At 34.9% G+C, this 12,668-nt stretch overlaps 1 protein-coding gene across 5 annotated transcripts in view; it reads right to left on the bottom strand.

Moving 5' to 3' along the window:
* Positions 1 to 685: 685 nt before the first annotated feature.
* Fxr1 (FMR1 autosomal homolog 1) overlaps positions 686 to 12,668 on the bottom strand; it is a 31,459-nt gene continuing 19,476 nt past the window's right edge. The window contains exons 11-17 of one of the 5 annotated variants that reach the window (XM_005343788.2): positions 12,458 to 12,515; positions 12,308 to 12,370; positions 8,717 to 8,920; positions 6,158 to 6,358; positions 5,435 to 5,515; positions 2,328 to 2,419; positions 686 to 1,727 (exon numbers count right to left, since the gene is read on the bottom strand). In XM_005343788.2, the coding sequence (XP_005343845.1) occupies positions 1,557 to 1,727; positions 2,328 to 2,419; positions 5,435 to 5,515; positions 6,158 to 6,358; positions 8,717 to 8,920; positions 12,308 to 12,370; positions 12,458 to 12,515 (870 nt within the window). In that variant the 3' untranslated portion in view covers positions 686 to 1,556. Of the gene's footprint in view, positions 1,728 to 2,327; positions 2,420 to 5,434; positions 5,516 to 6,157; positions 6,359 to 8,716; positions 8,921 to 12,307; positions 12,516 to 12,668 lie in introns of all 5 variants that reach the window. The other 4 variants (XM_005343784.3, XM_005343789.3, XM_005343787.3 and 1 more) reach the window with 4 other exon arrangements.

The following is a 12,668-nucleotide window of genomic DNA, read 5'->3' as shown; positions in this document are numbered from 1 at the left end:
GGCTACACACATACCAATAAGCAAATTGTCTGTTCTAACTATGTGAATTATCCTAAGCTCATTTATAAAAGAAGCTCAACATTTTTATGAACATAATTAATAAATTATGCACATAAAAAAACTTTTCAAATGACGAAACTAAAGCACTTCCAGGAGTCTATGTAACACATGGAGCCTTCACAAATATTTCAACAACCACAGAAATATACATTTATCATTAAACTTCCATCTGAAAAATCTTTCATAAAATTAGGTCTTCTGAAGAAAATATTTTTAATCTTTTACTGATTTTCAATCACTGGTATGAAAAACCTTCAAAATTATTTCCTTGTCAATCAAAAACCACATTATTGGCCTATTACTTAAAAACTGCTTCTCATACCTTTAAAAGTTTTTAAATGAAGAACTAAAGGCAAAAGTAAAATGCTTATCTACTGCCTCCCGTATCTTCCACAACTTCCTGTAGATTAGACTTTAATATGTTTCTCTAACAGCAAAGACATATATTCTAAACCATTTAACAGTCAAAATTAAGTGTAGAGTAAATGGTTAGCATTTTAATACTAGATCTGAGGCAGAATAAATGCTTTTGAAAAGCAATCCAAGAATGCTATCTATTCTAGGTCTGTGACGTAGTCCTACTTCTTTGAAACAATTGGCATAAAAAGTAGAAAGTTAAAATCAGCAAATGGAAGATCAAAGTTTATTTACTACCTGCATACAAAAACATATTGCACATCAAACAACCAAAATCAAAAAAGGGGGGGGAAAGGAAAAAAGGGAGGAAAAGAAAATGTGAAAGATACTCTAAAGACTAAACATGTAGTTTTTACAGAATAAACCCTCTGGAAATTGATCTTTTCAGTAGTTCAGGCTATGAATGGACATGACTAATCAGCTTAGTGTTTCAACTAAAGCTATGTTTGATTTTTTTTTAAATACTGTACACTTTAATAAATAAACCAAACAAAGCCTCAATGTAGAACAGTCACTGCCAATATCACCCCGTGTCCCTGCAGATGAGATAACATATGTATTCCAGTGGTCTGCAGACTTGCCTCTACAAACAGCATTTAAAACACATAACAGACCAGTTTCCAGACTAAACTAATGAAGAAATTACAATTCAGTGCAAAATATTTTAAACTGCTTCATTCTAGTTTTCCTCAGGTGAAGAAGTGGTTGCATATTATTAAAAATGTAACAAAAGCAGCTAATGCTTTCATAAAGAATATTACGTTAGGGACCCCACCCCACCCACCTCCCATCTCTGCCATATTTTGAAAACAAAATAACATTTCCTATAGCCAGCAACTTTTTTTAATGTTACATATACTATTCTCAAGGCACATCTGATGATATATTTTTAACACAGTAGGTGTCAAAGTATGTTTAACATATGATTTCTTCAGGATCCCTCCCCCTTTCTGAATTCCAAATGGAGGAACTGAAAGTGCGATGTAAGACTGGCGATCCGAATTCTATCTTTGGCAAGCTTGTACAAGCACTATTGTAACTGTAATGTAAAAGAACTGTAAACTAGGAACTTCCTTCAGTTATGAAACACCATTCAGGACTGCTGCTTCTTGAGTGCTTTCTTCTTTTAAGTTCTTAGTCTTTTCTTCTCCTGGAGTACGTGGTAGTTTAGGAATTTCATCGCCAGAAGCGCTAGTTGGACCATTTATTGCCTTTTCCGAAGGACCATGCTCTTCAATCACATCTTTTGCCTGTCAGAGGGAGACAACTTTTTCAACATCTTTATAAAGAAATCTGTAGCTGAGGAAAAAAATGACTACATAAACATTAGCTTAAAAAAGGATAACTTTCATATGCCACACAGAAAGCGTTTTAAACAAATACCAAATGCACTCCAGTCTCAGGGTTTTTAAACTACGTTATCTCTAGTACCTATGAGTGCCCACATCACAGAAAGCATCGGCACTGTTCAAGGAAACCTGTATCTAATATTATTTTAAACCACTGGGAAGTACACCATATAAATGGTGCAGACAGTCAATACTGGTAAAACAACAATCACCCATTTTACTCACCTTTCAAAACTCCTATTTCTGATTAACACTGAAAACATTTAAATGAATTGAAACTTAAAGGGTCTGTTCCCACTATTGACAATCTATGTGGAAGTGTCTCAGACTCAAGCATGCACACCTTCACTCAGCAGGGGCCTGGGACAGAACCAAGATCTTCTTTAAATATCTTTCAGGTGAAACAAGTGACCATACAGTAATAAGTAAAAAATAATTAAGTCTAAGCAATACGAAATAATAAAAACAAAACAAAAACCCTACAGGTTAAATTCTCCTTACCATTTCTTTCTTGTTTTTAGCCAAAGTTTCCCTTGGGAGGTTTCTTTGTCTGCTCTGAGACTCAGCTCTAGAAATATAATCTGCAACTGTGACTGTTAAAATGAGAAAAAAATTACAGGTGTTGAAAAATATTTCTAAATTTTATTATGGATAAGAATAATTTCACTATTAAACTAAACTAATGGTGGGTAAACCCAATTTCAAAAATTTACGCTGGGTACCCACATCTGAACAAAAGCATAGCTTGGGAAAATGTGCCTATGATTTTAGTGCTGACAATAGAAAAATTCAAGCTGGAACTTGAGGAAATCTAGGTTGAAGTCCTTTTGTTCAAGAAACCAGCCATCTCCTGGCTGAGTCTAAAACTGTGAGACGAATGTGGTGTAGCAATCCACCACCAAGAACAAACACTTCAAGACAGTGTTTTAAGTACAGAGTGGTGTTTGCAGTTATTAGTATGTGTGTGTATATATGGGGGGAGGGGAGGATGTTGGCACAAATCATGATGGGCTAGTTAAAATTTTTAATGTTTTATGTTTTTGGTTGTCCCTTTGGCCCATGAAAAACAGCGCAATTAAGATATTGAACTGTGGTATTTGTGGTTTCTTCCTAACATTTCATGCTAGACAGCATTTAAATTATCTGATTTTCAAATTTTAAGAAGTGCAGGCAAACTAAGACAATCCTAATGTGATTAGACACTTGTCAGGGTGGGAAAGGAACAGAGTAAAAAGAGATGCTGTCCCATCTTAAACATAAGATAATCACATTAAGTATTAGTTTATGTACTGACCTAAGAACTTGAAACTCAATATTCTTAATTTAACAATCATTTTCTATCACAGTCTAGTTTTAAGAAAAATCCCAATTATTAAAAACTAAAAACAGGTCAATTTTACATTATTTATAAAGCCACCATGTCTGGGGAGAATTAGTTCATTAGATTTATACTACATGCAGCTCAAAAAATCATTTAATACAATAAAAGGCTGAATTGTATTTTACAATTCATATTAATAATGCATGTACTAACATTAAGTTTGAAGAACTCTCTAGTAATTCATTACTTTAAATGAACCTTAAACATAATTAAACATCTTGGATCAAGACTTATTAGAAAACTACATACATTTCAAATCTAAAACTGCTTTCCTTCCAAATTATAAGGAATTCCGTAGGCTCATTCTGAAGCCTATTGCCAAGAATTTTTTATGTTTAGCAATATTCCTGGGAGATTAGTATAACCTATTCATTTTGTCTACTCTATTTGGGCAATACAACTGTCTTGAGAATGACTGTAACCACGGGCAGGGGATCTTCTAATGGATTATTTTGTTTTCATAGTGTAGACTTCACTGACACCTGGAGGAATGCATCAATTTCAAGATGTTACTGCACAGACAGGCATATGGCTCAATGTAAATGTGTACAGTTTTTAGACCCTTTCACCTACTCCTACACAGAATGAGAATCTTGATGTAGCTTTGAGTCCAAAGCTAAGTGGTACTTAGTTCTGTTCCTTGTCCCCAAAGAAAGGAAGCCAGTTAAGAAATTTGTTTTATAGTTCTTATGGAATAGAAATTGAAATTTGAAGGAAAAAAAATCTAGGCAATTTTGTGGCATAATCGGGACCCTGTAATTTTCTGTGTGGGCTTAAGAATGAACGGATACCTCTGTAATGTCTAAGTGTAGAAAAGACCACTCAACAGTTAATTCATAGAGAACAAAGAGCAGCTAGGAATTGTAGACAAAGGAAGAACTACTATCAACTTTGTGTGAAGGCTGTCTCCCCGACTGCTGTGACATGAAGAAACTTTGGAAAAATGGGTGACTGGAAATAAAGGAATTTGGTAAGAGGAAACACAATGGTTCCTAAGAACAGGGAAGTCAGGATCAGATGTAGTATGCAACAGCACATTGCTGTCAAAACTCCAAATCAGTCATTTCAGTTAATTCCAGTCAAAAACATCTAATTCATTTAGAAAAAATTTTGTGGGATGTTTTTATGTCTGTATCCTTAGCCAGGATCACTAGCTTAGGTTATGCTGAAATGCATTCCAGGTTAATGAGCTCATATTGATAGCCTGAATTTTCTTCTTTACAAAGGAGGGCCAGGAAATACTCATTGCTGTGCCACCTTCAAAACTGAAATTCATGACTTCTTCAATTAAAATACAATTCTAACACTAAAAAGAGGTAGAAGAAATATAAAGGCAAAACAAATTCTTTGATAGTGTTTGATTCTTTTTGCTTGTCACTCTATCTTTAAAAAAAATTCTTCAGATTAGGAATTAATGTCCTTATCTAGACTTCTCAAATGTCTCTATAACCTCTATACTTAAAGATTTACGATTTACATTATTTGTGGGGGAAAGGGGGACACATGAAAGACCATGTTTTGGAAAGAATGCAAAAATTGGTTAGTTTGAAAGGGGTTTATTTCTACTGCACACAATTTCTTCATGGTGAATATACAGTGATTCTCTGTACAATAAGAAGTGAACTATTTTCAAAATAATAAAGACATAGCAAACAAGTTTCTTTCCAGTTACCAAAACTTGTGACAACATAAAATACTGAATGAAACTTAAGTAAAAACTATTTGAATGATTAGTATGTGTAAAGGAAAACGCACACTACAACACAAGAACATTGACATGCACCCTCTTTTAAGGAAAAAAGACACTTCTACATTTTCTTTTTAAATTTTGAGTATTTTAATTCCCATCAAAATAAGGCGCCCGATCTAGATATAGTAAGCAGGCACCATGCAAAACTACCTAGTTTTGCCAATCAACCTCAAACCCAATCCACACCACAGTCCCTGAAATGGCAGTTCCCATCTTAAGTTTGAGGAATCTGCCAACTGCAGTATTTCCATGTAAGAAATTAAGACACAACATTAGTTCACTTAAGACTGGATACTAAACATTTATACCGTGAAGGAAGAATGCATTTTCTTAGCAGTGTCATTAGTTGAATAGCTTATGCAATGCAAATTCTGAATGTATATACACACATGTGAACATGTAATTATATTTAGAATGCAGACACATGACATTTTTTTCATGCTTGTGGCCTGACACCAACAGGTCCACTCAAGTTACCTGGCTGTCTATCTTCTGCCTGACCCCTGAAACGACGCCTGCGGCTACGATTGCGTCGCTGGGGTTTTTTTTCACTATCATCTGCAATTGCAAAGTTTACCATCAACTATTCTGGCAAAAAATAACAAAACAAAAACAAAACGAAAAACTTCTTTCCTTATTTAAAAAAAACTTTTAGTTAGACATTGAAGGTAAAGCATACAATATCGACAAAAGGATTATATACATTTTTGTAGCATAAACCATTCCTCTCTGGAAATAAAGAGGGCTTTAACCCATAATAAACTGCCATACATAACCGGAACTACCGCTGTTATTCAGAATAAAAGGTTTCTCTCCAACATATTTTGTGTTTCAAAGTTAATGACATTTTAGCCCCGTAATAATTAATGCTCACTCTATGCATCTCCCAAAATGTACCACAATTATTCAAAGGGGGTGCTAAAAGAGTTAAGTTTTATTTGTACACAATAAGATCAACAATATTTGTACTGATGGTTAATGGTATCAATGGTATGAAAGGGCAGTTTAATTAATCCTCCCAATTTCAGATAGTTTGACAAATATAAAAAATAAGACACCCAAGACAAACAAGCTATCTTCCCCATTAAAAGGAAACACTAAAAAAACATTTGTGAATTGCATACATAAACAAAAGCCTCATCTATTATCAGTATAATACAATCACACACACACACAACTTTTCCCTAAATGCTTACATACCTAGCCCATTTTCATTTACTGAGGCTGTATCAGATTCAGTCATTCCATCCATCAGAACAGCATCTTCATCAGTCCTTCGTCTACGAGACCGCCTACGACGGTTAGTACTGTGATGAGATTCGCTGGCGTCAGTGTCTGCAGTCTGATCTGATTCTGTATTATCAAGTAAGCTGTATGGATTGCTGTCTGGATCTTTGAGCACTATATTCATGTCAGAGGCAAGAAATATTCATTTAAGACGGCTGCAGTTAAAATACTTGATTTACTGAACTACATCAACTAACCATACATAAACTCATCCCCCCAATATAAATATTTATCACTAATTTACCTGAAAATTATTAAGATGAATAAGTTAAATTTTAATGGGAATGAAAAATTGTAAAGCGAAAGTTAAGGTTATTTTTCAGCTTTGTAATGTTTTCTTTGAATTGTTTTACAAATATAGTCAGGTCTTTATATCCTCAGAAAAACTATAGAAGGGGATACAGCTGTATCAAACAGTTTTAGTCCTGCATAATTTTTTTTCTTACTAGTGTCCCTCAAACTTAAACTACTTACATGGCATTTTTGCAGACAGAGGTAATCTAGAGATAATATAGAACAGTATGCACAGATGATGTATTAATATTGTATAAGCTTTCATAAAGGATTTAAAAAAAATTGTGGAGGTTACTGAGACTAATCCTCCAGAGATACTGAAGGATAACGATATCAGAAAATACTAATTCTGACATTCACTCTTTTCTTTTCCGAGACGGGGTTTCTTTGTGTAACAGCCCTGGCTGTCCTCGAACTCATACGGATCCGCCTGCCTCTCTCTGCCTCTTGAGAGCTGGGATTAAAAGTGTGCACTAACATTACCGGCTTGACAGGCATACTCTTACCCTACCCAGAGGGTAGAGAAATAAAAATGTAGAGAAATATCCAACTATCATGTAGTGATTCTGAGAACCTTTTGTTTCTCTTTAAACTGCTTCTTGTGAACTATTTCCAAATAAAATTAGTAACTGCACCCAAGACCTAACAAAAATCAGCTAACTATGAACTGAAGCAACCAAAACAAGTCTATTCAGGTATCAAAGTAAATTAGGCTTAAATAATAACTGTTACGGAAAAGACAACATTGAACCAGATGTTAACTTGCGTCACAACTCTGAAAACAGTGTTTCGTAAAGTTACAAAGAAAAGAAAATCACCTCTCTTACCTATGTGCATCTACTGCTTCCAACACTCAATTACAGAAGGAATTCACCTAGTCACCATTACTCTTAAGTTTCCTTTGGTAACAGCATCTTTGCAAAAGATGCTCAATTCATCTATTAATCATAAACACTAGGTAAAATACATTCATTTTGCATTTCCACAAAATATAATGGTTTAATAGTGACAGTATACATTGTACATTTTAATACAAAAATTGTTTTTCTGTAAAAAACTAAGCTAAACTTTTCTAAATAAAACTAAACTTAGGGCCCAATGAAAAGTGGGATCCAATTAGAGCTAAATATACATCCTCCATTTTATGCTGATTTGCTCCACTGTAGGTTAACATGTTTGGATTTTTTGGGGTGGGGGTGGGGAGACAAGAATAGCCTTGGCTGTCCTGGAACTCACTCTGTAGACCAGACTAGTCTCAAACTCAAGAGATCCACCTGCCTCTGCCTCCCAAGTGCTAGAATTAAAGGTGTGTGCCACAATGGCCTGGCTTTAATATATGCAAAGTCTAACCTTCTAAAAGATTTAAAACATTACTTTAAATATATTAATATTTTCAATGAGATATCTAATCATTATAAAGTATAACCTTCTTAAATGACAAAGAAATAATAATGCTACTGTACAGTGCTTTAAAATAATCTAGTCCATATTATCTCTGGAAACCCTCCCCTCTTGTCATTCTGCTCAGAAAGAATATTCTGGCAACTATTACCACCTCATGGTAAAAAACAAAAAACATCAAATGACCACAGCCAAGAGATGCTTGAGCATATGACATCTTTGTCTCTACTCTGTATCTGTGAACATGTGGTGTGCCTATGCACACCCACAGGCTCAAGCGACCAGAGACCACAAGAGGGCATCAGAAAGGCCCTGAACTGGAGTTACAGGGTTGTGAGCAGTGGGTGCTAGCAACTTTACTCCCTACTCTACAACAGCTATAACTGTTCTTAATTGCTGAGTCACCTTTCCAGTCCTTCTATATTCCTCTTTACAGTTCAATTTCTCAGAAAAAAAAAAAAAATTGAGTGTACCTTTTTCTCTGTCCTCAAACTGTAGCAAAAAATTCTTGGGAAAAATTACCTAATAACCAAGGACCCCAAAGCAAAGGAAACCGGTCAACTGAAAGTTCTCACCTACATATTCTAATGTAAGCCTTCACTCAGAATTAATCTACACAAATTTCCCTATATTAATTGCTACAGTCTACTATTATTTCTAAGATAGTAACCAGAATCATAAATTTCCAAAAATGTTTGGCTCTGAGGGAAGAAATGATTTTTGTAGGGTTATACTGTTTACAAAGCATGAACGCTGACATAGTATGTAAAAGACTACCAGAACTGATGGAAGATTTGCCACCGCGTGGTCCACCACGACCTCGACCCCCTGAAACACTTCTGCCTCTTCCTCCTGGGCGTCTCCTGCTGTCTCGTTGATGCCGAGTCTCTCGGTCATCTTCTCCTGCCAACGACCAATCACTTAGCTCATCTTTACGCTCAGATTCTGTTTCGGAGGGGTTAGACAGCTCAGAATTTGTACCTTAGAAAAAAGATAGTATGCAAAGTGATTAGGTGCACATATATAGATGCTTAAGTATCATTTAAAGTAAGCACAGTAATTGTTCTGAAGAGAGCCAAATTAAAAACTTTAATATGCAACTAAATTCAACTAACAATTAGAGGAAAGGTACAGTATGAAAATGCAATTAATGTCAAGGTTTTGCTCATTTTTATATTGATGGCCTAAATCATCAGTACAATAAATGTTACCCAATACCTAAAATAAATTTCATCACACCCAGAAAAATTTTAATTTTAACCAATAGTTTTTCTATTATTACTGACTTGAATGTGTATTTTTCCCTCATTTTAGCATTTCTAAAATCAGAACACTTCTTATAACTGATAGTCTTTCTTAAAGCTAGAAGTTCTGGTCAGCTAATATACATAAAATGTTTTACTGCTAAAAAAAAATGTTTTACTGCTGCCTCAGATTAGCATAACAATGTTTCTGAGAAAACAGTTACTACCTAACAACGACTAAGAGAGACTGAATGAAGTTCACATGACTAATCTCGTTCAAAAATAGTTGAGTTGTAAATTTGTACCAATTTAACTGAAAATGGAACCTTTCCTCTTCTTTCCTCTTCTCTTATTTCACTGAAGTACTGTCTGTATCATGCCACATCCTACTGTTCTCAACATTCTTCTATGTTGGTCTACGCCAAAATGCAAAGCTTCATCTTTATCCTATCAGTGTCCCAAATGTGTCGTAATATGCAAAAAAATAATCCCCTGCTGATGAATGAATTTGTTGAATGGAATACCTAAACATTGGTTGTATTTAAACTCCGTGAGTATTTAAAAACAGTAGTAAAACACTAGTCCTCCTTAGATATTAAAATGGAAATAACAAGGTGCAAGGAATAAAGAAGTCTACCAATACCAATTACAGAGGAAAAGAAAAATCATTTTAGGGAAAAAAAATTCAGTTTTTCATTCTCAAGTATTTGTTAAGAATGAAAACATCATGGAAGGGAATAAAGTAACCATTTAACAATTATTTGTTCAAATGCCAAAAAACATTAACTGTATACTATAAAACTGTCAAAATGTAGACAATAATCATTTCACAAGTAGTAAAACAAATCTGTGTTAAAATGTAAAGGAGATAAGCCTAGTAAACTATTTTACCTTACCCAAGAAAAGAGCAAGGAAATTATTCCTTAACATACACTCAGTATTTATTTTGTGAGACAAACATTACAAAACACAAAGTTTCTGATGAACTGGCTAATACTCAGGTCTTTTATGACCCCAAAGTCAAGGATAAGGTTCAGGCATGACATGAGGAGATTGTCCTAAAATATCTAGGTGGCCCCCAAATATCTCATAGGTCCTTAAATCTTTCTCACGTTATAAAGATGACAGCCCAAGAACCCTATAGTTGTTGGCATTTTAAAAATTATAGGCAGGTAGTCATAAGCCAAGAAACAAAAGTCTTGCTAGAATCTGGAAATGACAAGTGAGCAGGTTCTAACTTTCAACCAAACAAAACACCTACAGTCCAGGTGATGTGTAAGAGGTTAGCCAATGAGGCAACAGTGAGCTTTATGATGATAAAGCTGTGCTGCCCACATCTCTAAGTTGCTGTAGATTGTTAACTACTGTTCTGCTGGAAACAATAGACATTTCAACCTCTCAATATTGGAAAGTACAAGCAAGATACAAGGAAAGAAATCCCAGAAAAGCTTTTAAAAATGAGCCATGACAATCACAACTTGTTTTTAGACAAATTTCATGATCAGGCTTTTCTTTTAACTTTACAACTAATAACTACCACTTTTATCAAGATGGTTCCAATCACTTTAAATGCTAATGTGCTAAATGCTTACATTAACTATATGTCATATCATAACCAAGATTAAGATTCAAACTAAATTTAGCATGACTTTAGAAATGTTCTACTAGTAAATGTTTCTTATATTTATTACTGCTTAGTCCTGATAAGTACAAGAACATTTGTAATTCAAACGCTCTTCTCAAGTTACTTCAAGAAACAACAATGTCTCTAGTTCCACAAAGCTAAGTCTGCCATCTGCTGAAGGATCTGTATAGCGTTCTCTAATGCAAAGGATTCCTTTGCCATTTTCCCATACACTTTATTTATTATCTACTCCTCATTCATTTACCAGAGTAATTCCCTCATCAATAAGCAAAGGTCCCAGACACTAATCAAGATGTTCAATGGCTTTTCTCACTCTTGCCATACAAAGCCACATCTGATTATGTTAATTTAGCATTAAAATGTAAATATGCCTGATTTCTTTTTAATTACTGTCATTAAATATACTTTTGGAAATACAGCATTAGCTTATAATTCTCCATCTTTTACATAGTGAACATATATTTTTAGAATTTTATTTAGAACTTCAATGCTGTGTTAATGAAAATGCATCAAGAAAATGGGATAATGGAACATAAGGTTTTACTACAAAAGAGAAGGGATACTTAGCCTTGCACCTGTACAACAAATGAAAGACAATACAGGTTTACAACTCTAGCACCATTAGATTCCTCAGTTAAAAAGTCTGGATCTGAACCTGCATGCTGCAAACCTGCATTCATCTCTACTTTCTGTAAATATTTCCTGTTTTGGCCTACATTCACAAGTATTTCCTCAAAACAAGATTAACACAGGGAGAAGAGAACATAAAGGAACAGAAAAGGAAATGAGGAGGGATGGGCAGAAGGATCAGGTCACTGCTATGATCCAAGTCCAAATGGAGAAAGATGAAACAACTCCAGAGCTAAATAAGAATAAATGAGAATTTAAGATTAGAGAATTGTTAATGGCCACAGGATCCACTGATCCTTTCCTACCCAGATTAGGCCCCAGCTTCAAAGTGAGAGTATAGTTTATAAAGATGTTCATTATAAAATGTTAACTCTCTTTATTAGCCTTCATCTTCAGGCTGCTACACAAAATGTTACTCTATACAAAATAGTTTACACAAGGTGTGTGAACACTCAAACCCGCCAAATCAGCGAAGTCTATTTCAAAGCTGCTGGAGACTTGCTGTGTATGATGCTGAACTAGTCATCAGTCTATTTTTCACTTATGTTTTCATTACAGGTAGCAGTACCATTCTAAGATTCTACAGGAAATGTATGAAACCACACTATTTAGAACACAGGCCCTATACCCATTCACCCTTTATTCCAGCTTTAAATTAAGCTTTGTTTTATAACTGTTTATAAGCTATCTACGTTTCACTGTCACTAGTATATAACAGTAGTAACATACAGACCTTACAACTACCTTTCATCCTCAAAAACAAATTAGAGCTAGTATGAAAATACACACAGCATCTAAACTAGAACACTACTACACACTATTACAGAAAGAAAACATTGTTCTTTTTACCATAACCGGAGGTGTAATTAGGGCCCCGACGACCTCTGCCTCTTCCACTATAAGACCTAGAACCTTGTACAGAAGAGACGGTACTTTCATCAGTGGCATATCCTTTCTCTTTTTCAGGCCCTCTGGTGGAAGAAGGTCTGAAACCCATACCAATCTGCCGCAGCTGTTCATCAATCTGCAGGCGTTCCATTCTTAGTTGTTCCACTTCCTACAATCAAAACAAAGAATCGTTTTGCTATTAGTGCACATGTACACGTCATGCCCTCTGAGACCTCAGCCAAACACTTTTACCCTACCTATCGACCCAAGTTCTATACAGGTTTTTGGGGTGTGTGTGTGTGTGTGTGTGTGTGTGTGTGTG

This window comes from Microtus ochrogaster, chromosome 1 (genome assembly GCF_000317375.1).
Source record: "Microtus ochrogaster isolate Prairie Vole_2 chromosome 1, MicOch1.0, whole genome shotgun sequence".
NCBI lineage: Eukaryota > Metazoa > Chordata > Mammalia > Rodentia > Cricetidae > Microtus > Microtus ochrogaster.
This window is presented reverse-complemented; position numbering and strand designations above follow the sequence as displayed.